The sequence below is a fragment of the Nicotiana sylvestris genome, chromosome 8 (assembly GCF_000393655.2).
Source record: "Nicotiana sylvestris chromosome 8, ASM39365v2, whole genome shotgun sequence".
NCBI lineage: Eukaryota > Viridiplantae > Streptophyta > Magnoliopsida > Solanales > Solanaceae > Nicotiana > Nicotiana sylvestris.
In genome coordinates, this window is record NC_091064.1 from 60,478,411 (window position 1) to 60,504,092 (window position 25,682).

A 25,682-nucleotide genomic window follows, 5' to 3' on the forward strand; every position below is an offset into this window, starting at 1 on the left:
GCCCATTTGAAACAGTGGGCTCGATTGGACCAATGACATCCATTCCCCAGGCGGCGAATGGCCAAGGTGAGCTTATGGCATTGAGCTCATTTGGCGGCACTTTTATCATATCGGCATGCACTTGACATTGGTAGCATTTGCGGACATATTGGATGCAATCTGTCTCCATGGTCATCCAAAAGTAACTGGCCCTAAGTATCTTCTTATCCAAGACAAAACCATTCATATGTAGGCCACAGGTCCCAACATTTATCTTCTCAAGTAGCTTAGAAGCTTCTTTTCCTACCAAGTGTTCAAGTGTATAGACTCTTCCGGTCCTGGTCATTCCCTGTGCAACATCGGATTCTTCTACCTTTGCCTTCCCTTTTCACCGAGCTTTAGCAACGTAATCCTAAGGTATTGCTTTTGAGTGGAAAGGAAATGTGGTTGATATTGTCACTGTAAAAGGTGTGACCACTTCTACTTCAAACGAAGCAGGGGTGTCCGTAGGCGGAGCCACCTCTACCTCAAATGGAACTGATGCATCTACCTCAACCTCAATTGGTGACTGAGTCTGTACTACAATAGGAGTAAGTGTGACCGAGGTTTTAAAGTCATCGCTCTCCCAAAAAATCCCAATTGACCCCTCAGGGTCCCATTCTTCGTTCGTCTCTATCACATGTACCCCACCACCTCTATGATCAAGGAGAGGGTTGTTGCGGACATTGGGTGCAGCTTCCTTTGCCTGTATGACCTTGTTGTCAATTAGCGTCTGGATCTTATCTTTCAATGTTCAGCACTCATTAGTGGTGTGCCCCTTCATACCGGAATGGTACGCACAAATTTTGTTTGGATTGACCCATTGGGATGGATTCTCTAATGCCACAGCAGGAATGGGAGTGACATAACCATCGGCTTTCAACCTTTCATACAGTTGGTCGATGGGTTCAGCAATGGCGGTGTATTGTCTGAGTGGCTTGGAGTTGAAGTTTGGTCGTGGTCTTTGAATGTTTTGGTGAGTTGGAGGTGATTGGAAATAGGATGGTTGGGAGTTATAGGTGTGATGGATAATGGCTGGTTGGGAATATCTAGGAGATGAGGGTTGATATGTGGGTGGAGGTGTTTGATATGTAAATGGAGATTTCGGGCCTTGAGCTACCATTATTTCCCCAACGTCTCTTTGATATGCCGCCCGATTATAATGACTTATTTGTGGCCTGTAATGCCTCATAATTCATTACCATCCCCTTTTTTATGTCTTCCACAATTCTTTCCCCAAGCTTGATGATATCAGAGAACTTATGGTTTTCAATGACCATCAATATTTCGTAATACTGCGGATCCTGTGCTCTGACGAAGAACTTGTTCATATGTTCTTCATCCAAAGATGGCCTGACCTTGGCCGCTTCCGACCTCCAACGAGTAGCATACTCGAGGAAGGTTTCGGTGGGTTTCTTCTTAAGGTTCTGGATGTAGAAAACATCTAGTGCATTCTCTATATTGAACCTGAACCGGTCCATGAAATTTGACGCCATACTCACCCATTTAGACCATTTCTTAGGATCCTGGCTAATGTACCAGGACAAAGCATCTCCAGTAAGACTCCTTATAAAGCATTTCATCCGGATCTTTTCATCTTTCCCGATCCCGACAAGCTTGTCGCAATAGGTCCTCAGATAGACCCTGGGATCACCTATGCCATCAAACATCTCGAACTTGGTAGTTTTGTATCCCTCCGATAGTTCTACATCTGGCTGTATGCATAGGTCTTCATAGTTCAAACCTTATACTCCATTGCCGCCTTCGACACCTTGAACTCGACTTGTCAACTTCTTGAGTTCTTCAGCCATGTTTTGAATGAGCAGGTCCTTCTCGGAGGATTCTGGGGTATAGGAGATTAGTTGGATAGAGTGAGGCACGATTTCCACGTATATAGGGTTGTTTTGGTTGGTGCCCGTGCCTAGGTGTAATGGTGGTCATTGGTAGAGTTTTGAGGGTTAGGAATAGGTTGTGGTGTATTCTAGAAAATATGATAAGCGACGGTTGGCGGGTAATGAATTTGTTGATGATGGTGTTATTGCGGAGTTGGTATTGGCAGGGGATTAAGATTTTGGGGTGGGGTTGCATATTGATGCGGTGTATGAGGGTTTTGCGAATGTTGGTTTGATGTGTTTTGGGGAGGTGTTGGGTTCTTTGTGTTTTGTTGGTTGATGTCGGGGACATTCAGGGTGAGTGACAAGTTTTCCAAGTTGCGGAACTGCTCAAGCTCTCTCTGTAACTCCAATATCTTTTGTTCTAACCTCAAGACAAGATCATTTGGTGCCGGAGTACTCCGACCATCTGAAGCTTCTGGGTTCTCAGCATTATCCTTTCGATTACCACTTAAATCGTCCATTTTGGCTTTTCCTTTGCCTTTTGTGTTGCTAGGAGGAGGAGGAGTAGGTAGATGGCCTCTAGGTCTAGTGTGATATGCTGACGATGCCAGTATGAGCGAACCAACCTTAGGGGATGAGAATAAAGAAATAAAGAAAAACAAAAGGTAAACAAGTCGGTAAGGATTCTGAAATGTTTGCAATATTTAAACACATATTGCGGTAGTGTAACTTCGTGTCCTAATTTGGGAGTGTCACACCTCCTTTTAACCTACACCCCATAAAGGGTATAAATAAAAGGGAGTTTTTCCAATTAAAGGACAATCAAAACGGGATTTATTATAAAGATTCAGAGTCGCCACTTGGGAAATTTATGGTGTCCCAAGTCACCGGTTCCAATCTCGAATCGAGGAAAAGATTGACACTGTTTAACAGTCCGCGAACCAGAAATCCGGGTAAGGAATTCTGTTAACCCGGGAGAAGGTATCAGGTATTCCTGAGTTCCGTGGTTCTAGCATTGTCGCTCAACTATTATAATTGGCCTATTATCTGATTTTAGTACATGTTTTAACCTATGGTGCAATTTTAACTTTATTAGCCGCTTTTAGTTATTTTTAAGGAAAATTGCAACGTTATTAAAACACGTTTCGAACCACGTCACATAAATGCACCTGTGGTTTTTGACATATTTTAACATCGTTGAGACTTGGATTTGGGTCACATAAATGCGCACCCGAGTTTAGGAAGGTAAATTATTAAAACAACGCGCCTAAAGCAACTACGCGTTTGCAACTTTGCGAGGGCCATGGAATTTTGCTAAATGGCAAACCTCGAATTCTAAGAATTATGTGGGAAGGTCAAGTGCCTTGGATTTAGACTACATGAACTAATGAAAAGCCAAACCAATGCATCAGGAATTGATCGAACAGACTTATACAATTGATACATGTTTAACTTATGCTATTCACTCTTAGTGAGGATGCGGAACTAGGCACTCGATAATCACAATTGAGTAAAGGATATCACTTAATTAAACAGATAATACCAAACAGTGATATTTACATTTAGCCGCTAACATGCTGAGTTTATCACAGAATCACAGCGACAAAAACCAAACTAACTAGTGGTTAAAATCAAGATGTTAAGCTCTATCTATTTCTTCCAGCTGCAATGGCGAAGCTTAAAGAAGCAAAAAGAGTTCTTCCGACACAGACAAATGAAACGAATTGTTCAAGACCTCAGTTCATGTGTAGCAAACCCAGGTTGAATCATTCATCAAAGAGAAAAAAAATTTTGAAGATCGAATCAAATTACAACCTCATCGATGATGTTAATGTGTTTCAGGAACAAAATTTATCGGAAAGAAATAAAACGGCAATTGAATAAATTCAACTAAACAAATAATTCAGTCGAGATGAAACTATCACGAACTTGGACTGATTTTTATCCTAATTAAACCAACGGATAACTCTAATAGATGACACAAAATAGCACACAAGGTTCTTAACACTGGCTGTGAACTTACACCAACAAAGGAGTTACAGACTCGCAACAAACTCAGAGAAAGCACGATAATGGTTCACAATTCCTTTGGCAGAGTATTGAAGTGAATGCGTATATGTAGATTTCATAGCAGTAAAATCTCCTACAGTAGTCATTTAAACTGCAAACACATTTCAGACAACAACGAAACAAACAAAGAAATTGACCAAATAGAGGTGAAGAAGAACTGGCAAGCCTAGTTACACAAAATCAGCGAAATAATGACCACATAGTGCCCCTCATAGCTCAAACTACCTGGCTCAAGAGATTTCAGAGGCCGAAATACTCCAGCATCTACAACAGACGAGATTGCGCGGCCAACAATGATCGAATTCTAACAAAAACCAACAGATACAGTCCAGAATACTTAAGATACGAACACATGAACACGCCGTTTATTGACGACTTGCTCAGATGATATGCAGCTAATTACACCCCAACCATACAAGTGAAAACCAAACAAATCGAAGCTTAATGAATATCCCTAAGCTGCCGAACTAATTGACCATCAAATGGACAGTGATTAGAAGGAGTCTCATGGCTTATTGCAAGTTTAAACTTCACACACAAACAAGAATTCTTTTCCAAAGCTCATTCCCACATATACCAACTTTGATGGCTACTAGGCAGCTGATAATAGGTGAATTTAACTATAATTAGGCCCTAAATAACCATCTTCTTGTATAGTTTGGATGATAAAAGTGATAACAAAATGTTCTTATTAATGTTTTTCATGCTTTGCAGGTTATATATGACCAGAGAATGCTATGGAGTACTTTTGGGATCAAATATGGAGAAAAAGAGGCCGATCATAAAATTCCGTCAAGTAAACCACGCGAAACAGCTCAAGTCAGAACTGAAAGAGGACAGTCGCGGTTCCACCGCGACCGCGGCAGAACCGCGGTAGAAGATGGCTGCAGACAAAGTGAGATCAGAAAGAATGTTTGGCCGCGGTTTGACCGCGACCGCGGCAGAACCGCGGCGGAGGCGGAGAACTTCAGGTACTAAAGTGCAAAACACGGGATTTTTAGCCCAAAACCCTATTTTAAACATTAGACTTCGCCCAAGAGAGGCATGTATTGATTTGGAGAGTATTTTGGCAAGGAAAAACAATTGTGAGAGATCACCCAAGACATCTTTCTTCTTTTCTTTGATTTTTCTTGCAAGTTTTATGATGAATATTGTTTTAGTTTGTTTACCCATAGTTATGAGTAGCTAAATCCTTTGTCTAAGGTTTTGATGGAACCTATTGGGGGATGAACTTCTTGTTTATGTGAATACAAATTGCTAGTCTCAATCTTTATTTGTTCAACTTTGTGTATGTTGTAGTTAATTGACAGGATCCTCAATTAGCTGTGCCTATTTAGTGTGCATAACTCGGGAGAGAGTGCATATTTAGGTTATTGTTGAACAACACCACTCCCAAAGTATAAGAGGGATCTATAACTGCGGGTTTAAAGGCGGGATTAGGGATAACGAAGCCTTGAGTGCAATCTAAAGTGAACCGTGTTAATTAGAGCTAGCTAGTGTATCTCGGGAGAGTGCATTGAGTATATTACTATGATTACTCGGGAGAGATTTACGGTAAGATGAGCATTCATGATTGATAGAGAGGTGTTGGTCAATTTGTATGAGGCATAAACAGAAGTGATTCCATTAATAGGGGAAGTCATTACCTTAGCGTTTTCTCATTTTTGTTTACAACCTTAGCATCCTTAGTTTACAGCTGTGTATTTACTTGCAATTTTAGTTATTGAAGACACCATCAACTGTGATTCAAACGTTTGGGGAAATTGGTTCTCAAGAGTTTAGTGGGTCTAAAGATAGTGATTGATAGGTTAACTCTCTGTGGATTCGACTCTGGGCAGAATACTCAGGTTATATTTGCAACGTCTGCAGGGTCCTTTTTATAAGGCATAGTTGGGCGTGACCAAATTTTGGCATCATTGCCGGGGAGTTAACGGAATTATCAATTACCATTGATAGAAATACAAAAATTCTTAGTGTAGTCAGTTTTTTCTACACCAAATTTTTAATTGAAATTTTTGACGGTTGTTGACGTGGTTGCACAGGTGTATGCCTAGAAACTCTACGAGGACTGGAGAACTACTTGAAGGACTCTCAGACACCGAGAAAACATTCCGGATATTGAACCGTGCCAACAAAAGACTTCAACAACCTCATCAAACACACAAACTCGAAATTGACATAGGTGACGTAGACAACGTCAACGGAAACGTCAGAGATATGGCACCTCCTGTGCCTGAGGCTGCACTATATGACTGGGCACAATCCACAACTGACAATCTGGCCACTGCAATTGTTGTGCCCGCGATACAAGCTGAATCATTCCAGATCACGAACAACATGCTGCACTTGCTGCAAAACAAGGGACTATTTTCTGGGACACCAGCCGAAGATCCTCAGCAGCACTTGAAGAACTTCCTGTAGATTTTCAAAACTCAAAGTCAACCCAACGTAACTCTGGAAGCAATCAGGCTATTATTATTTCCATTCTTGGTGATAGGAGCTGCTCAGGTCTGGTTAAACTCACTCCCCATAAACTCTATAGAAACTTGGGATGAGTTAGTCAAGAAATTTCACATCAAGTTCCACCCGCCCAACAAAACAGCTCAACAATTTGATGAGATCGTGATCTTTAAACAGAAACCAATGGAGACATTGCATGAGACATGGAGCCGGTTTAAAGGAATGTTGGTTATATGTCCACACCATGGTATTCCAGATCAGATGTTGGGACAACGGCTTTACATGGGACTGTCAGATAGCATGAAGAACATTGTAGATGCCTCAACTGGTGGGGCATTTTTGAGCAAAACTTGGAGAGAAGGTCAGATTCTACTTGACAAAATGGCTCAGAATTCGGGGTGGACGACGAGGAATGCACCTATCACTCCAGTGGTGCACTCAGTGCCTTTTGACCCATCAAATTCCATGGCTGAAAATGTGGCGACCCTCTTGACACAGATGAGCATACTCACCAAAAAGGTGGAGGAATCAGGGTAGAAACAACAAATGCACATTGTAGATACTACCAATGGGGGCTTGTTCACATCTTGCATTAGTCAGCCAGTTGGTAATCCTTGGAATGCAGAACATGATCATCATCATCAGCACCCTGAAGACATGAACTATGTGTCAAACTATGGAGGCCAGAGATAGGGAAATCAGAACTGGGGTCAGCAAACTCAGCAGCCATACAAACCACCTCAATCACAGTACAACGCTGGAAGCATGGGAGGTATGAGACCTCCCAACAATATGGCACCTTATCCAAGGCCACAGGGGTACAACAATGAACAGCAAGGGTATCCCCCACCTCAGCAACAGCATGGTGGAAGGCAAGAAGATGGGTTCACTAGACTTGAAGCAATGATGCAGCAGGTTATTGGGTCCAATGCAAAAATAAATGAAAGAGTAGATGCACATGACGCAGCAATCAAAAATATTGAAGTGCAATTGGGCCAAATTTCAATGTCTCTGAACAATCGTCCTCAGGGGACATTACCTGCAGACACCCAGATTAATCCAAAAGATCAAGGCCCAAAGCAGCTGATGGTGGTGAGTCTCCGTAATGGAAGGGATCTAGATGTAGAACAAGAGAGAGCTCGAAAAAATATACAGGCTGAGACATTCATTCCAGTGCCCATTGAGCTGGATGAGTCTACGATACTGACAGAGGTGACAGTCCGCCTGCTCAGGAAGAAAAGAACATTCAGCAGGAGACCGAGAAAGTAGCTGAGCCAGTTGAAGAGCCAGTAGTAATAGTAGCTGATAAAGAGAAGTCCCAAGTGATTGGGAAGAAGAGACCTCCTGCACCCTTTCCACAGAGGCTGGCCAAGCATCAAAAGGAGGAGCAGTATAAAAAGTTCTTTGAAATGCTCAAACAAATCATGGTAAATATTCCACTGATTGAAGCTTTTAAGGAGATGCCTGGGTACGTAAAAATGATGAAGGACTTGATGTCCCGGAAATTTGATTTTCAAGACTTGGCTACGGTTACACTTACTCAGACTTGTAGTGTAGTGGTGACGAGACCTATTGCTGAAAAGCTGTCTGATCCAGGTAGCTTTACAATTCCATGCACTATTGGGAATTTCGCCTTTGCTAAGGTGCTCTGTGATTTAGGGGCCAGCATTAATCTTATGCCCCTGGCTATCTATAAGAGGTTGGGCATTGGGAGAGCTAGACCCACCTCCATGTTGTTGTAGCTGGCCGACAGGACTGTGAAGCATCCATTCGGTATCCTTGATGATGTGCTTATTCAGGAGGGGAAATTTGTGTTCCCTGCAGATTTTGTGATCTTGGATTGCAAAGTGGATGAAGAGATTCCTATAATCTTAGGAAGACCATTCTTGGACACGGGGAGAGCTCTGATTGACTGTGAGACTGGGGAGCTCAAAATGAGACTCAATGATGAGGAAATAACATTCAATGTGCAGAAGTCTATGAGGCGACCAAGCGAGTTCGCCAATTGCTCTCTTATTAATGTCGTAGATGTAATTGTAGAGTCTGATGATGAGGTGTTGACAATTGAGGACCCCCTTGCTGCATGTTTGATGAACTTAGATGAAGTGAATGGTGAGGATTTGGCAGAATGGGTGTTGGCATTGGAAGGTAGAGGGTTCTGGGAGAGAAATCTAGAGTTTGAGCCCTTGCACTTAGAAAAGAGAGAAACTCCTCCAGCTAAGCCATCCATTGAAGAACCACCAAAGCTGGAGTTAAAGCTATTTCCAGCCCACCTCAGGTATGAATTTCTGGGACCTGACTCCACATTACCTGTTATTATCTCATCTAGTTTGTTAGATGTGCAGGTTCAAAAACTTTTACAGGTACTAAAGGAGTGCAAAACTGCCATGGGGTGGACCATGTAAGACATCAGGGGGATCAGCCCCGCCTACTGCATGCACAAGATTCTGCTGGAAGAGGGGCACAAACCTTCCAGGGAACATCAGAGGAGGCTAAACCCCAATATGAAGGAAGTGGTGAAGAAGGAGGTGATAAAGTGGTTGGATGCGGGAATTATTTTCCCAATCTCTCACAGCAGCTGGGTGAGCCCAGTGCAATGTGTTCCTAAAAAGGGTGGCATGACGGTTGTGACAAATGAAAACAATGAATTGATCTCAACAAGAACCGTCACAGGCTGGAGAATTTGTGTGGACTATCGAAAGTTGAATCTAGCCACCCGGAAAGACCACTTCCCACTTCCCTTCATTGATCAGATGTTGGACAGATTGGCAGGGAGGTCACACTTCTGTTTTCTGGATGGGTACTCAGGGTACAATCAAATCTCCATTGCACCGGAGGACAGAGAGAAGACCTCCTTCACATGCCCGTATGGCATTTATTCCTTTAGACGGATGCCCTTTGGCCTATGCAATGCACCTGCCACATTCCAACGGTGCATGATGGCCATATTCACTGACATGGTTGAGGACATAATGGAGGTGTTCATGGATGACTTCTCAAAGGTGGGGAATTCATTTGATGAGTGCCTGATAAATCTGACGCGTGTGCTGAAACGGTGCATCGAGACTAACTTGGTTCTGAACTGGGAGAAGTGCCATTTCATGGTACAAAAAGGCATAGTCTTGGGGCACCGGGTGTCAAGCAAGGGAATAGAGGTGGATCACACGAAAGTTGATGTAATAGCAAAGCTGCCTTCACCAACTTCAGTCAAAGCCATCAGAAGCTTCCTTGAACATGCCGATTTTTACCGGAGGTTCATAAAAGACTTCTCCAAAATCGCCAACCCTCTCTGTAAGTTGTTAGAAAAAGATCAACCATTTTTGTTTTCTGATGATTGTAGGGTAGCATTTGAGGAGTTGAAAAATAGACTGGTCACAACACCCATCATTGTTGCCCCCAACTGGGAGCAACCGTTTGAACTAATGTGTGATGCCAGTGACTATGCAGTGGGAGTAGTGCTGGGCCAGCAGAAAGACAAACTGATGCACCCAATCTACTATGCTAGTAGAACGCTAGTGGAGCCTAGTTGAACTACACTGTTGACAAATTTCGATCCTACCTGATAGGGTCCAAGGTAATTGTATATACTGACCATGCAGCTCTCAGGTACTTAATAGAAAAGAAAGAATCTAAGCCACGCCTGATTCGTTGGGTGTTGCTATTGCAAGAGTTCTATCTTGAGATTCATGACCATAAGAGCACTGAGAATCAAGTCGTTGATCATCTATCACGATTTGAGGGAACTGAAAATGTAGTTGAGGTTGAGGAAATACTGGAAACTTTTTCAGACGAGCAATTGCTCGCCACCACTCATCAGGAAGCGCCATGGTATGCAGACTTTGCTAATTACCTGGCCAGTGGTATAGTTCCTCATGACCTTTCATCGGTCCAAAGGAAAAGATTTTTTCATGAAAGCCGCCAGTATTACTGGGATGAACCTTATCTGTTTAGAATATGCCGTGATAATATGATCTGGAGATGCGTCCCCGAGATAGAGCAATTTTCTGTTTTGCAGGCTTGTCACGCATCGGCGTATGGTGGACACTTTGGAGGGGTTAGGACAGCGGCAAAGGTGCTAGAGGTTGGATTCTTCTGGCCGACAGTGTTTAAAGATGCGCACCTATGGGTGAAGGGCTGCAATGAATGTCAGCGGACCGGGAACATTTTGCCGACGCGACGAGATGCCCATGAACCCAATTCAAGAAGTGGAAGTGTTTGACGTTTGGGGGATTGACTTCATGGGTCCCTTCGTCAGCTCCTATGGCAATAAGTACATTATTGTTGCTGTAGACTATGTGTCCAAATGGGTGGAATCTGCGGCGTTACCAACCAATGATGCAAAAGTGGTGGTGGGATTTCTAAAGAAGAACATATTCACCCACTTTGGGACACCACGAGCAATTATCAGTGATGGAGACACTCATTTCTGCAACAGGGCCTTTGAAAAGTTGCTTGCTAAGTACGATGTGCGCCACAAGGTGGCTACTCCTTACCACCCGCAAAATAGTGGACAGGTTGAAGTGTCCAATAGAGAAATCAAGAGTGTGTTAACCAAAACTATGAACGCCATAAGAACTGATTGGGCGAGAAAGCTAGATAATGCACTCTGGGCTTACAGAACTGCCTTCAAAACTCCAATTGGTATGTCACCATACAAGTTGTTGTTTGGGAAGGCCTACCAACTGCCAGTGGAACTTGAACATAAAGCGTGGTGGGCATTGAAATAGCTGAACTTAGGCATGGAAGCTGCGGGCACGTCAAGAGTCACTGAATTGCATGAGCTCGAGGAGTTCAGATATCTTGCTTTTGAGAGCACAAAATTGTAAAAGGAGAGAATGACGAGGCTGCACGACCAGAACATTGTTGAGAGAAATTTCAAACCCGGGGACATGGTATTGCTATACAACTCAAGACTAAGTCCGTTCCCAGGTAAACTTAAGTCATGATGTTCTGGACCATTTCGAGTAGTTGAAGTTTTCCCTTCAGGAGTTGTTGAGATTGCCACAGAGAATGACTCTCGTACATTCAGAGTCAATGGTCAAAGATTGAAGCCATATGTGGGCATGAACGAGAAAAAGGAAGTGTCTGAGCTGCACCTGACTGAACCACAAAGGTCGAGCGAGCCTTAAATGCACTCATCCTACATCGTGTCGCGACGTTAAATCAGGGGCTGCGTGGGAGGAAACCCACGAAATTGTTGTAAGTGTAACACATTATATGAAGAAAAAAAATCAGACAACTGCCCAGACTGCGGTTCCACTGCGACTGCGATCAAACTGCTGTCAGAGACCCCCTCTGAACTTCGTTCACCGCGTTTCCACCGCGACCGCGGTAGAACCGCGGTGGGAACCCCTCTCTGAACTTTGTCTACCACGGTTCAACCGCGACCGTGGCAGACCCCCTCGGGCCCAGGTATGCAGAAATTTTTTAATTTACCCCCCCCCCTTTCTAATTCACCTAACCCTGCACCCACCCCAAAACAATTATTCTCCCTCCCTATTCAGAAACAGAATGCCCCCCCCCAAAATAAAACCCAAATCCTCTCTACTCTTTCTCTCTCAAATCCCTCCCTCACTCCCAAAAAAAACTGCCATTGTTATCTTCTCCACACCTCCTCTCACCACTACCCACCCCTTCCAACCTTCATCAAGTAAGTATTCTCTTCTTTTGATTGTATTTCTTCTTCTAATTAGTGTAATTTAGTCTAAACTAGTTTAGTTAAACCCTAGGTAGGAATAATGTAGATTTTCTTTCAATTTTTGCTTATTCTCTGTTTTTATTGTTGTATTTGCTTCTTGTGGATTTGTTTGGTGCTAAAATGGTTGGGTCTTTCTTATACTTCGATTGTGGGGGTTGTTTAGATGATTTGGAGGCCTAGAAATAATTTTTGCGGTGTAGTTTGGTGGAGGGCCCTTTTTGGCCGAAATTTTGGGGCTTGTGGTGCTATTTTGAGGCATTTTGTGCCTATCCTAGGTTGTGGTGGTATTGTATTTAGTGAATGGTGGTGTTATATTTAATGTGAATCACTTGAGGGAGTAAGTGTGGGATGTTGTATGCCAGAATTTGTAAAAAAGTTGTAGGGCTATTGTGAGGTTGTAACCTGGAACACCTCACTAGTTGGGGGTTTGGCATAGTGTATGAATGGAATAAATGGGGGATATTATTTGGTGCCATCGGGTGGTGAAGTCTTCCGGCTGGCGCATGTAGGATATATTTGATGGTTCTCTTGTATTCTTTGCAGGTCATATGGCTCGTAAGAAGCAAAAGAGATCGGCAGGCACGTCCCAACAACCTACATATGATGCCTCACGGTTCGAATTAGAATTGGTAGAGGACGACTTTCATGCCAAGGCCTCAAAGAGCTTCATCCCTGAGATTCCGATTGACAGGGCAGCCCTCCGTGCAGAAAAAGAGGAGATGCATGAGGAAATTCGGCGGAGGGAAATAGAGTTCTTATTTGATGAACCTGAAACGGTGAACATGATGCTTGTAAGAGAGTTCTACGCGAACTGCCCATCACATACGTTGCGGAAGGTGACTGTGCGGGGAAAATGGGTAGATGCCTCAGTTGAAACTATTCAACAGGTGTTGCGGCTGCTCCGATTTACTGGTGACGTCGACTATTACCAGGGCGCACCAGGAGTCACTTGGGATATTATGATTGATGCACTCTGCACAGGGGGGCAACCAATCTGGATACATGACCATATCACCCTGAACTCCAATTCATTCACCCATTTGGCTAAGTGTTGGCTCACTGTCATTTGCAGCCGGTTCTTGCCCTCAGGCAACACGACTGACGTGAACTTCCAAAGAGCCCTCTTGACGTGGTGCTTCGTCACAAAGAAAGATTTTGATGCGGCAAGACTTATTGGTGATGAAATGATCATACGGTCCCCGCTGAGGTCAAAGGGATTCTACTTCCCCTCCTTGGTGACTACATTGTACCTGCTGAAGAATGTCCCCACCAATCCTATTGATGGAGCGTTGCCCCCTAAAGCAGCTTTCACAGCTTCAGGCATTAGAGTGGGCAGGAGTGCACGCACCACCATTCAGATCGATGATGCGGATGATGACCCGGTTCCCATGGCACCATCCAGGAGATCCTATGACAGTGCCGGACTCTCTCGGCGCCCCCATGCTGGGGCAGGCTTATCCAGATAACAGTCCACCCAGCCTATGTTGCATACTATGGAGGAAGAGGTCGCGGATCTCTGCACCTCGGTGGAGGGCCTACACACGCGTATGGATGCCATGTCTCAGCGGCAGGCCAAGTCTGAGAGCCGGTTTATGTCCTGGTTCCGTGCTTTGGGGAGAGCTTGCCATGTGGACCCCAGCACCGTCTCTGACTCTGATTGAGGCTCAGGGAAGTCTTCTTACCCTTCTGCTCATTATTTTTTATATGACATGGGGACATGCCATAATTTTTAAGTGTGGGGTGGGAGACTTGCTCGGGTAATGTATTGTAGTGTATATAGACATGGTGTATGTTGTTGTATTTGATTGGTGTTGTTGTATATAATTGACTGTACTCACATTAGAAGTAACTGACTTGGCCCAATGACGGACACTTGTCGACGGGTCTCTTTAGGGTCAAAGTCGGATTTAAAAAAAAATGTAGAAGACTCTTCCTGAGGACGGACCACTTGGACAGTACTCTTGAGGGAAGTAGTCCATGTAGTTTCTTTATTTTATTTTATTTTTTCTTTTTTAGGTAGTGTAGTAATTTTCCCTTGGGTTTTCTTTTGACCACGGTTCTTTTCCAAGGGCTTTTCTTGAACCGGGTTAGGTAGATTTTTCGTTTGTAGTTTTAGGACCAAAATGGGTGAAGGCTAGAATGCAACCCTTGATGTACACACTTGAGAATAACAAAAACGAACATGAGGGTGAGACATCTAGGCACGTTTGTAGACTCGTAAATCTATGCCTTAATTTTGCACATCTTGTCTTGCTTGAACGCTCGTATGAGTGTGTTGATAAACTGATTCGGAATGAGTTACATGCCAAGTGTGTGTGAGCTATTACTTATATTCTGTGCTTGCATTTGATACCTAGAACTTGCCCTGTGTGTTTGCAAAGTGGTAGAAGTTGTTTGGTTTTAGAGATGATTGAGGCATTTCTTTGTGTAGCCTGTATATTTGTGAATCCACTTGTATATATTTCCATAGTTAACCCCTTTGAGCCTGAAGCCTGTTCTTTGATAACCCTATAATGACCTATATCCCTTTGTTTGAATAGTTTGACTGTTTGAACCTGTACCTCCTAGAAGCACTTGAATTACTAAAGAACATATAAAAGTCAAAGTGTGGGGTGGTAAGGAAGTAGGAAAAAGGGGAATCAGGAAAGAAATACTTGAATGGTGCAATGGATTTGTAAAAGTCTAAAAAAAAAGTTGCACCTAAAGAAAAGTGGGGGTCACCTATGAACTAAAATGTGGAAGAACGAGTGGGCTGAGCATGGAAATTGAAATAAAAGGAAGTGTGTAGTAAAAGTGCTTAGGGAGGTTAGTCACTATATCCAAATATATCCTACCCGTCCCTTAGCCTACATTACAACCAAATAAAGACCTCTTGATCTTTGACTGAATAGCTGGATTAGTAGAGTACTACACTAGGGGCAAGCTTATGGTGTGTCTGTGTGGCATGTGAATGTTCTTTGCTGAGAATGAGTGAATTCTTCCTATCTTTGGTTCCTTATTGCTTGAATTTTATGTGTGTGGAACTTCTCTCAGAATTATGATGTGAGGGAATGTGACTCAGGAAGAAAAAGTGAGTTTTCACCTCTGTTAGAGTAACTAGAGTGAGCATGAGTGTGTCATGGTGTTAGAGTCTTCATCTGAGGTGTGACTGTTGCACTGCTTAGGTTGTTCCTTCATAATGGCGGGTGTGGCATAAAAAAAAAATTGGGTAATGCATTGAACGATTAGGCCTAGAAGTGTGGTTTAACTTGCTCGAGGACGAGCAAAGGTTTAAGTGTGGGGTGTTGATAATAGGTGAATTTAACTATAATTAGGCCCTAAATAACTACCTTCTTGTATAGTTTGGATGATAAAAGTGATAACAAAATGCCCTTATTAGTGTTTTTCATGCTTTGCAGGTTATATATGACCAGAGAAGGCTATGGAGTACTTTTGGGATCAAATATGGAGAAAAAGAGGCCGATCGTAAAATTCCGTCAAGTAAACCACTCGAAACAACTCAAGTCAGAACTGAAAGAGATTTTTAGCCCAAAATCCTATTTTAAACATTAGACTTCGCCCAAGAGAGGCATGTATTGATTTGGAGAGTATTTTGGCAAGGAAAAACAATTGTGAGAGATCACCCAAAACATCTTTCTTCTTTTCTTTGATTTTTCTTGCAAGTTTTATGATGAATATTGTTTTAGTTTGTTTACCCATAGTTATGAGTAGCTAAATCCTTTGTCTAAGGTTTTGATGGAACCTATTGGGGGATGAACTTCTTGTTTATGTGAATACAAATTGCTAGTCTCAATCTTTATTTGTTCAACTTTGTGCATGTTGTAGTTAATTGACAGGATCCTCAATTAGCTGTGCCTATTTAGTGTGCATAACTCGGGAGAGAGTGCATATTTAGGTTATTGTTGAACAACACCACTCCCAAAGTATAAGAGGGATCTATAACTGCGGGTTTAAAGGCGGGATTAGGGATAACGAAGCCTTGAGTGCAATCTAAAGTGAACCATGTTAATTAGAGCTTGCTAGTGTATCTCGGGAGAGTGCATTGAGTATATTACTGTGATTAGTCGGGAGAGATTTACGGTAAGATGAGCGTTCATGATTGATAGAGAAGTGTTGGTCAATTTGTATGAAGCATAAACAGAAGTGATTCCATCAATAGGGGAAGTCATTACCTTAGCATTTTCTCATTATTGTTTACAACCTTAGCATCCTTAGTTTACAGCTGTGTATTTACTTGCAATTTTAGTTATTGAAGACACCATCAACTGTGATTCAAACGTTTGGGGAAATTGTTTCTCAAGAGTTTAGTGGGTCTAAAGATAGTGATTGATAGGTTAACTCTCTGTAGATTCGACTCTGGGCAGAATACTCAGGTTATATTTGCAACGTCCGCAGGGTCCTTTTTATAAGGCATAGTTGGGCGTGATCAGCAGCCATAATACTTCACAATTTTCATGTCTTATTCTGTTCAAGAAGCCTAAGGACAGAAATGACTGCTGGAAATGTGAACATTAATCTCTGTGGCCTTATAGGTGAAGCTAAATGCGTGTCAATCCACTAATTCACAAGTGAACCAAGCCCAACAATCACTTAGCACTCAAACTGCAGCTAAACCAGCAGAAATGATCAAACAAGAAGGCTTCCACCCTTAAGGTTTCATGAATTTGTTTCGATGCTCAAATTTGACAAACAAGTGGGCGAATTTATACAACTGCATCCATTATATCAGTGCATACAATCTCTCGTTCAATATAGAATAAACACAAAATAGAAACAGACCTGAATCAAGGCCAATAGAACTCGGCCTTTAATCTGAACAACAAATACTGACTTTCAGGTAGTCTTAGACTAAAAACATAACAGAACATGAGCACACGACGCAGAATCACGGAAAAACAAATAAAAATGAAGAAGAAATGAACCTGGAATCAATAAACACTTCCGATTAACTTTGCTCGAATGTTGAATACAAGTGAAATCCAATAGCTAACACCAGCAATCAGCAACAGAAGCGAGTAGAGATCAAAAGCTCAGACAGAAATTTGAAACGGTACCGAGATTTAGAACTTAAACACAAATTCCGACTCAAACTTTAATCAAACTCCATTGTAGAGGATCAGAAATCAGGAGAAAGACGAAATGCAAAAAAAAACGAAATATGTTTTTGGTGATTTTTGTTGATGAACCTTGAAATGCAGTAAAAACCTGAATTAAATCGAACTAAGACTATATATATATATATATATATATATATTTTCTTTTCTTTTTCTGAAGAGGGTTGAAAAGAAAAATCTCGAGCAATCTCACCCCAAAAACTCAAGAACTCTCGAAAAATTCCCCCCTTCATAAAATCGGATAAGGTTTCTTTTGAAGACGAATCCTTGATGAATGTGGGGCTCGGATTGAGTGAAATCAATCCAACACCTCACACTCATCCAGCATCTCGTCTCCAGAACCTTCCAATCGTATGATACAACATGAATTCGAGCGAGTGAGAGAGGAGGGGAATCTCGCGTCAGAAACCGTTAGCAACGACAAGATGAGAGAAGGAGTGACGCGTGGGTTAAGGATTTGGGATTCACTCGCCCGAATTTGGACTAAATTTGGGTCTTGGATTTGGTTGTTTGGAGAAGAAGAACAGTGGTTGCGCTGATGGGAATTGGAGATTAGGGTTCTGGGGATCTTTTGTTTGTTAGTGTTTGGGAACGGGTCGGGTTTCGGAAGACGGGCGGGTGTGGGTTGGAGTGTGGTTCCGGACTGAGTGAAGAAACTGGGCTGGCGAAAATTTTTAAAAGAAGAAGAAAGGTTTGGGCTCAGCAAATTTGAGGCCCAAATCTGCTCTAAGTCCAAATTTTCCCTTCTTTTATTATCTTTTCTTTTTCAATTGTCTTTTAGTTTCTTTTGAATTAAAATTAAAAATAAACCTACATTAATCACTAATCAAACTATCCTATTACATTAATTAACTCTAAATAATACTTACCATAAATAATTAAAGAAAACCAACTTAAAGGAAAAACTACCAAAATTCAAAATTAAAATTAAAAGTGCAAAATAAACTATTTTTTTGTGATTTTTTCATTTTTATAAAACAACTAATTTGTCAATTAATCCTAAAATGTAAAATTAAATCCTAAATGCAAATGCAACATTTTTTTTGTATTTTTCATTAATTAAATAAAATAAATATGCACAGACGAATCCAAGCATTCAACATAAAATGCCGCAAAAATCCATAAAATTGTAAATAATGAAAAGAAATTATTTTTTTTTGAAATTATGGGAGTAATTCATATAGGGCAAAAATCATGTGCTCACAACTGCCCCTCTTTGCCCGGAAACACGAAGAGTTTTCGTGCAAAGATAAAGTGAGCGGATACGAGCGATTTTTGCCCGTTTGAATACTCCATGGGTAGCATTTTTTGAAAGAGTTGACCGCACCCTGCTTCTGAGGTTGCCTACATATCCTTGGCTAAAAAGGAATCAGGTCAGTGTAGTTCGAGAAGTTTTGGTAGCTAGGACTACCATGAAGTTGTGATTTCGCTGTTGCTGCTGGTGTTGCTACTGCTTACTGAACCCCCTTATTACACCATGTCAAAATAAAACAAGAAGCTAGACTAGACTATGGTCTATGGATTACAAAAGTCCTATCTATATCTTCAAACTTGCTCTTGTGTTTCTTGTTGCCTTGTTACCCTCCATTCTCTCGGAAACATCCGTTTGTTGCTATCTTGAATTGTAAACTGACATGTTTTCCCCTTCTTCAGGTGGGTGCCTGACTGCTAAACTTGATATGTATTCCCTGCTTTCCAGGCGGGCTCCTGACTGCTAACTTGAAATATATTCCCTGCTCTCCAGGCGGGCTCCTGACTTCAACATTTGAAAGTATTCCCTACTCTCCAGGCGGGCTCCTGATTGCTAAACTTGAATGTATTCTCTGCTCTCCAGGCGGGCTCCTGACTTCAACTTGAAATGTATTCCCTACTCTCCAGGCGGGCTCCTGATTGCTAAACTTGAATGTATTCCCTGCTCTCCAAGCGGGCTCCTGACTTCATAATAGACAAAACAAGGAATTTGAAAGCTAAACTTTAAATTGTACTCCCTTGTTCTCCAGGTGGGCTCCTGACTACTACGCTTGAAAGTATTCCCTGCTCTCCAGGCGGGCTCCTGACTTCAACTTGAGATGTATTCCCTGCTCTCCAGGCGGGCTCCTGACTTCGACATAGACAAAAACAAAGAAAATTTTCTGCCCCAGTTTGGTGGCTGGGGACAGATGTGATTGTAAAACTAAATCATATTACCAAGTATTACTAAGGATTTGAAAGCTAGGTCCCATTATTCAGGGGGGTCCTGACAACTCTTAACTAAACGACAATTTAAAATCTAAGTTATATCTTCTACAGGTGTGACTTCTGCTAAACCTTGCTATCTAAGAGGATCTTTAAACTACTCCACATTATCCAGGAGGGTCCTGAAAATCAAAGGTCAAATTTTATCTTAAGGGTGACAACTTTCATGTCTGAATTATACTACCCTACAGCAGAGTTTACGCTAAATTTTGTTATCTAATCGAAATCTTAAAGCTAAGTCCCATTATTTAGGAGGGTCTTGGCAACTCCTAATTGAATCCTATCTCGAACATACTAACTAATATTCTTTTGGGATACATTTATGCTAGATTATGCTATTTCTGAACTTTAAACTAGGTCCCATTTTCCAGGAGGGTCCTGAAAATCAAAAATCAAACCTGTTTGGTGACAGCCTTTCTCCACGGAGAGTTCCTCTGAAACAAACGAACTTTTCTGCCCCTGTTTCAATCAAAGAAAATTTGTTAGTTTAAAATGGTGGTTAGCCGACGGCATTCTTGTTGAAGATCTTTCTGCTGCACTGTTTTGTTCTGACTGGCTTCTCCGAACTGGCCCTGAACCGCTTTGACTTTTTGCCTGTCTTTCAAACCCCATGACCTTTGACGATCCGAGTGTTCTATAGCCCCACTGTTGTTTTACCTCTGACCCTTTATCTAAACTTTTGCATCTCCCATGACATGACCAAATCATTTCACCGATGAAACTTCCGGTGATGCCTTGTATCCCCCTCTTACGTTGTGTTATCCTTAGTATGCTTTGACCACTCTGTGCTTTGCAATTTTGGAAGTTGGTAGTGAGCTTTGAAATCCTTTTCCACTTACTTGGGACAAGACTGACATTAAAACCTCTTAGACAAATAAACCCAAAGGAAAGTGAAATGCAATGACTTTGCAGGTTAAGGATAAGAAGAATCCAAAACCAGATAACTGCTACAAAGGGAAAAAGAAAAAGAAACTTATCTGAGTGGAACAGCTGGTACCAATGATCATGACATGCATTTCGGATTAATTGGCCCAATCTGTCCAACCAATCAACCTTCAGTTGTCGTACTTCATTGCCCCAGAATTACCATGACTTGATTACCTTACCCAAACCTTGACCTTGTTCATCCTGCGGTGCCTTGAAAGGTTTTCACCAGCAGACCTCTTTCATTCGTTCATCTCTAGACTCACGTTCGCCTTACGGTGCCCATGAGGGTTTTCACCAATAAGACTCTCTCATTTTTATCTCAACTCTTGTCGCCTTACGGTGCCTGTGAAGGCTTTCACCAATAAGACTCTCTCATTTTTATTTCTCTCAACTCCCGTCGCCTTACGGTGCCTGTGAAGGTTTTCACCAATAAGACTCTCTCATTTTTATTTTTCCTGCTTGAACCGGAGCGTTTCCCCTGACATGAATTACATTTACCTGCTCGACTTGGCATTTCTCAAAGACTGATCAGAAGGACTTTCTTTGGACCGTAATGCGGGCTTTTGGATGGGGTTAGAAGGAAAGGGTATAAAAGGCTCAAAACAATTCAAATAGGTTAAAGTTACAACTTTTGGAATCAGGTTTATCACAACAAACACAACTTCTGCCCCAGTTTCTTGCATGGGGATTTTTGGATTTTGTTTTGATGAGACCGAACTATGAGGCCGCCTACGTATCCTTAAAAGGAATCAGGTCGAACGTAGTCCATGACATAGGAATTACTTTATTGTTGTGATTTTCTCTTTTCTCTTTCTTTTCTTTCTCTTTTTTGCTTTCTTTTCTCTTTCTGTTGTTTTTCTTCTTTTTTTTCTCTTCATTCTTTCTTTTTTTTTTTTTTTTGATTTTCATTTTTTCCTCTCTCCTTTTTCGTTCTTTTCTTTTCTCCTTTTCCTTTACTTATCTTCCGCACTTACGTTTCTGAATTGTGCCGTTGATTACAAAAGAGGGGTATGAAAGAAAATAAATAAGGCTCAAAAAGGGGTAACAAGGGATAAAGTGTTTAGATAGGAGAACAAAACACCTTCGCCATTCCAATCTTCAAAATATGCCAAATACAAACAAGTACAATCAAACAAGGAAATCATACATAGTATCTTTTGACTGCATCGGAATTGATAGCCATTTATACACATTTGCCTTCTATATCTGTCAAATACAATGCGCCATTGGACAATACTCTGGATACAACAAATGGCCCCTGCAAGTTTGGGGCAAACTTTCCTTATGCTTCAGCCTGATGAGGCAAGATACGTCTCAACACTAACTAACCCACTTCGAACTTCCGTGGACGTACCTTCTTGTTATATGCTCTCGCCATTCTCTGTTGGTATAGTTGACCGTGACATACTGCTGCCAATCTCTTTTCATCAATCAGACTTAATTGCTCCAAGCGGGTTTTGACCCATTCAACGTCATCAATTTCTACCTCAGCGACAATCTGAAGGGATGGGATTTCAATTTCTGCGGGTATTACTGCCTCCGTGCCATACCCCAACAAATAAGTAGTGGCCCCTACTGAAGTACGGACAGTAGTGCAATAACCCAGCAATGCAAACGACAACTTTTCATGCCACTGCCTAGAACCTTCCACCATTTTTGAAGTATCTTCTTTATATTCTTGTTGGTTGCCTCGACCGCTCCATTCGCCTTAGGGCGATATGGGGTGGAATTGCGATGTGTAATCTTAAACTGCTGACATGTCTCCATCATCAGATGACTGTTGAGATTAGCACCATTGTCCGTGATGATTACCTTCGGAATCCCAAACCGACAGATAATATTTGAATGGACAAAGTCGGCCACTGCTTTCTTGGTCACAGATTTGAAAGTTTTCGCTTCAACCCACTTGGTGAAATAATCTATGGCTACTAGAATAAATTTGTGTCCATTTGATGTTGCTGGCTCGATTGGCCCAATGACATCCATGCCCCAAGCAACAAAAGGCCATAGTGCAGACATTGTATGTAATTCAGATGGTGGATAATAAATCAAATCTCCATGCACTTGACACTGATGACATTTGCGCACAAAACTGATGCAATCCTGCTCCATAGTGAGCAATAGTAACCTGCTCGGAGAATCTTCTTTGTCAGAGAACGTACTCATTCATATGCGGCCCACAAACTCCGGAATATACCTCGGTCATGATAGTTGTGGCCTGTCTTGCATTTATGCATCTTAGCAATCCCAGATCTGGAGTTCTTTTGTACAATATCCCTCCACTAAAGAAAAATCCACTTGCCAATCACCGAATTGCTCTTTTCTGATCACCTATGGCCTATACGGGATATACCCCCATCCGGAGGTATTCTTTGATATCGTGGAACCATGGCTCCCCATCAAGTTCTTCTTCTACCATATTACAGTAAGCATGCTGATCGCGGACCTGAATCTACAGAGGGTCCACATAAGCCTTATCTGGATGATGTAACATTGATGCAAGAGTAGCCAAAGCATCGGCAACTTCATTATGGATCCTTGGGATATGCCTGAATTCTATTGACTGAAACCGTTGACAAAGATCATGCAAACATTGTCTGTACGGTATGAGTTTCAAATCTCGTGTTTCCTATTCTCCCTGAATCTGGTGCACCAGGAGGTCCGAGTCACCCAAGACCAAGACTTCCTGGACACCCATGTCCATAGCTAACCTCCAACCCAGAATACATGCCTCGTACTCAGCCATGTTGTTGGTACAGTAAAAACGAAGTTGAGCCGTAACAGGGGAGTGCTGCCCCATTTCAGAAATAAGTACTGCTCCTATCCCCACGCCCTTCATGTTTGCGGCTACATTAAAGAAAAGTTTCAATCTAGGCTTCTCGACTTGTTCCAACTCATCAATGTGCATCACCTCTTCATCAGGGAAATAAGTCTTCAAAGTTTCGTAATCTTCGTCAACTGGGTTCTCGGCCAAATGGTCCGCCAAGGCCTGTTCTTTCATTGCAGTTCGAGTCACGTAGACAATGTCAAATTCTGTTAGCAGGATATACCACTTTGCAAGCCTCCCTGTGGGCATAGGCTTCTGAAAGATATACTTCAATGGATCCAAGTGGGATATGAGATAGGTAGTGTAAGATGACAAATAATGTTTCAGCTTCTGCGCCACCCAGGTTAAGGCGCAACATGTCCTCTCGAGCTGAGTGTACTTGACCTCGTACGGTGTGAATTTCTTGCTGAGATAATATATGTCATGCTCCTTCCTTCTAGTGATATCATGTTGACCCAATACACAGCCGTCAAATATAGAATCAAAGGTCGCCCTGGTTCTGGCGGGACCAATACGGGTGGATTTGACAAATACCCCTTTATCTTATCAAACGCCTCCTGACATTCATCTGTCCACTTGACTGCAGCGTCTTTCTTTAACAGCTTGAAGATAGGCTCACAAGTTGTCGTGAGCTGAGCGATGAACCTGCTGATATAATTCAATCTTCCCAACAAACTCATCACCTCGGTCTTGTTCTTCGGAGGTGGCAATTCCTAGATGGCCTTGACTTTCGATGGGTCCACTCAATGCCCCGGCGGCTGACTACGAACCCCAACAACTTTCTAGACGACACCCCAAAAGCACACTTTGCAGGATTAAGCTTGAGATTGTACCTGCGAAGCCTTCGGAAGAACTTCTTCAGATCCCTGACATGGTCAGACTGCTTTCTAGACTTCACGATCACATCATCCATATACACCTCGATTTCCTGGTGTATCATATCATGGAATATTGTTGTCATTGCCCTCATGTAGGTTGCCCCAGCATTTTTCAAACCGAATGGCATGACCCGATAGTAGTACGTTCCCCACGGCGTGATGAATGTCGTCTTTTATACGTCTTCCTCGTCCATCAAGATCTGATGATAACCTGCGTAACAATCTACAAAAGAACCAATCTCATGTTTGGCACAATTGTCAATCAATATATGGATGTTTGGCAGGGGAAAATTATCCTTCGGACTTGCTTTGTTGAGATCCCGATAATCAACGCACACCCTGGTCTTGCCATCCTTCTTTGGCACAGGCACAACATTGGCTAACCAAGTGGGATACCGCGTGACCCGAATAACTTTCGCGTCGAACTGCTTGGTGACCTCTTCTTTGATCTTTACACTCATGTTCGTTTTGAACTTTCTCAGATTTTGTTTGACAGGAGGGAATGCCGGGTCAGTGGGCAACTTGTGAACCACTAAATCAGTGCTTAGACCCGGCATGTCGTCATAGGACCATGCAAAAATGTCTTTGTATTCGAACAGTGATTTAATCATCTACTCCCTGAGTTGAGGTTCTAGATGGACACTTATTTTAGTTTCACGGACATTTTCTTGGTCCCCTAGATTAACTGCTTTTGTGTCATTCAAATTAGGTTTAGGCTTTTCCTCAAAATGACTTAGTTCCTTACTAATTTCTTCATAGGCCTCATCATCCTCAAACTCCAACTCGTCATCACACTCAATTTCTTGTATTATTATTTCAGAGTTAGATTGGTTTTTAAAACTGGGCTGAAGATTCCTCATGCATGTCATGTCATTAATATCAGCATAAAAAGAACTGTACAAAGAAGAAAACAAAAATAAAATTAGAAGAAATGAAGGAAAAGGAACAATTGCATTTCATTGAATATAAAGATAACAGGGTTTTAACACATCCAACTGGACGGAACATAATATCTGAATTACAGACCCTGGAATAATCAAGACAACTAAAGAAAATCAAAACCCACTACCAAGACTCCCTCCGGATAGGAAGAGGAGTAGCTTCCCAGTTGTTGACTTTTGCACGTGGTCCCACAAATTGCATATCTGCCTTGCTGGACCCTTCCCCAGCCTGAACCATATTGACCTTGGTGAATAACCTTTCGAACCCCTTCTCCAAGTCCCCATCGGCACCAATTAGTGGTCTAGGGACCTTTGACAACAGTTGTTTTCTGATACCCGGCCTGACGAATGACCTAAACAGACGAGGGGTTGGCTTTGGCAATGCCCATGCTTTCTTTTTCATTTTTCTAGCTCTTCCCACGTCTGCAACGGTAGGCTTGAACCCAAGACCAAAAGTATCCAGATTCTTTGGAAGAGAAACTGGCTGCACAATACCTTGCAGAGATGCACCTAAACCCATGCCCGGTATGAAACCATTTTTCAACATTTCAACAGCTACCACAACTGATGTCGCAGCCATCTTTGGAGTTGGAACGCACTTTCCTTCTGGAATTTTCTCTACTGATACTGTGTCAGAAACCTGATAAACCCATGGTCCCTTGTCATCGTCAATCTCTAT

At 42.2% G+C, this 25,682-nt stretch overlaps 2 protein-coding genes across 2 annotated transcripts; one reads left to right on the plus strand and one right to left on the minus strand.

Annotated features, from left to right (window-relative positions):
* Positions 1-1,175: 1,175 nt before the first annotated feature.
* LOC138875099 (uncharacterized) lies at positions 1,176-2,374 on the minus strand. Its single transcript, XM_070153919.1, has 2 exons — positions 2,201-2,374; positions 1,176-1,733 (listed from the first exon to the last, which is right to left on the minus strand). The coding sequence occupies exons 1-2, from the start codon at positions 2,372-2,374 to the stop codon at positions 1,176-1,178; spliced, it is 732 nt and encodes a 243-aa protein (XP_070010020.1).
* Positions 2,375-7,175: 4,801 nt separating this feature from the next.
* On the plus strand, positions 7,176-10,602 carry LOC138875101 (uncharacterized). Its single transcript, XM_070153920.1, has 8 exons — positions 7,176-7,298; positions 7,413-7,475; positions 7,616-8,026; positions 8,126-8,661; positions 8,721-8,965; positions 9,498-9,636; positions 9,724-9,887; positions 9,950-10,602. Exons 1-8 carry the CDS (start codon positions 7,176-7,178, stop codon positions 10,600-10,602), a joined length of 2,334 nt encoding a protein of 777 aa, XP_070010021.1.
* The last annotated feature ends 15,080 nt before the right edge of the window (positions 10,603-25,682 follow it).

Bases quoted from the DNA above. Each gene is read 5' to 3' on its own strand.
- LOC138875101 (XM_070153920.1), top strand. From the start codon at position 7,176: ATGGCACCTTATCCAAGGCCACAGGGGTACAACAATGAACAGCAAGGG. The intron at 8,027-8,125 runs GTGCTCTGTGAT...ATGTTGTTGTAG, and splicing joins GGAATTTCGCCTTTGCTAAG to CTGGCCGACAGGACTGTGAA. The intron at 8,966-9,497 runs GTGAGCCCAGTG...TGGTACAAAAAG, and splicing joins CAATCTCTCACAGCAGCTGG to GCATAGTCTTGGGGCACCGG.
- LOC138875099 (XM_070153919.1), bottom strand. From the start codon at position 2,374: ATGGACGATTTAAGTGGTAATCGAAAGGATAATGCTGAGAACCCAGAA. The intron at 1,734-2,200 runs GTCCCCGACATC...CTATGCATACAG, and splicing joins ACTTGTCACTCACCCTGAAT to CCAGATGTAGAACTATCGGA.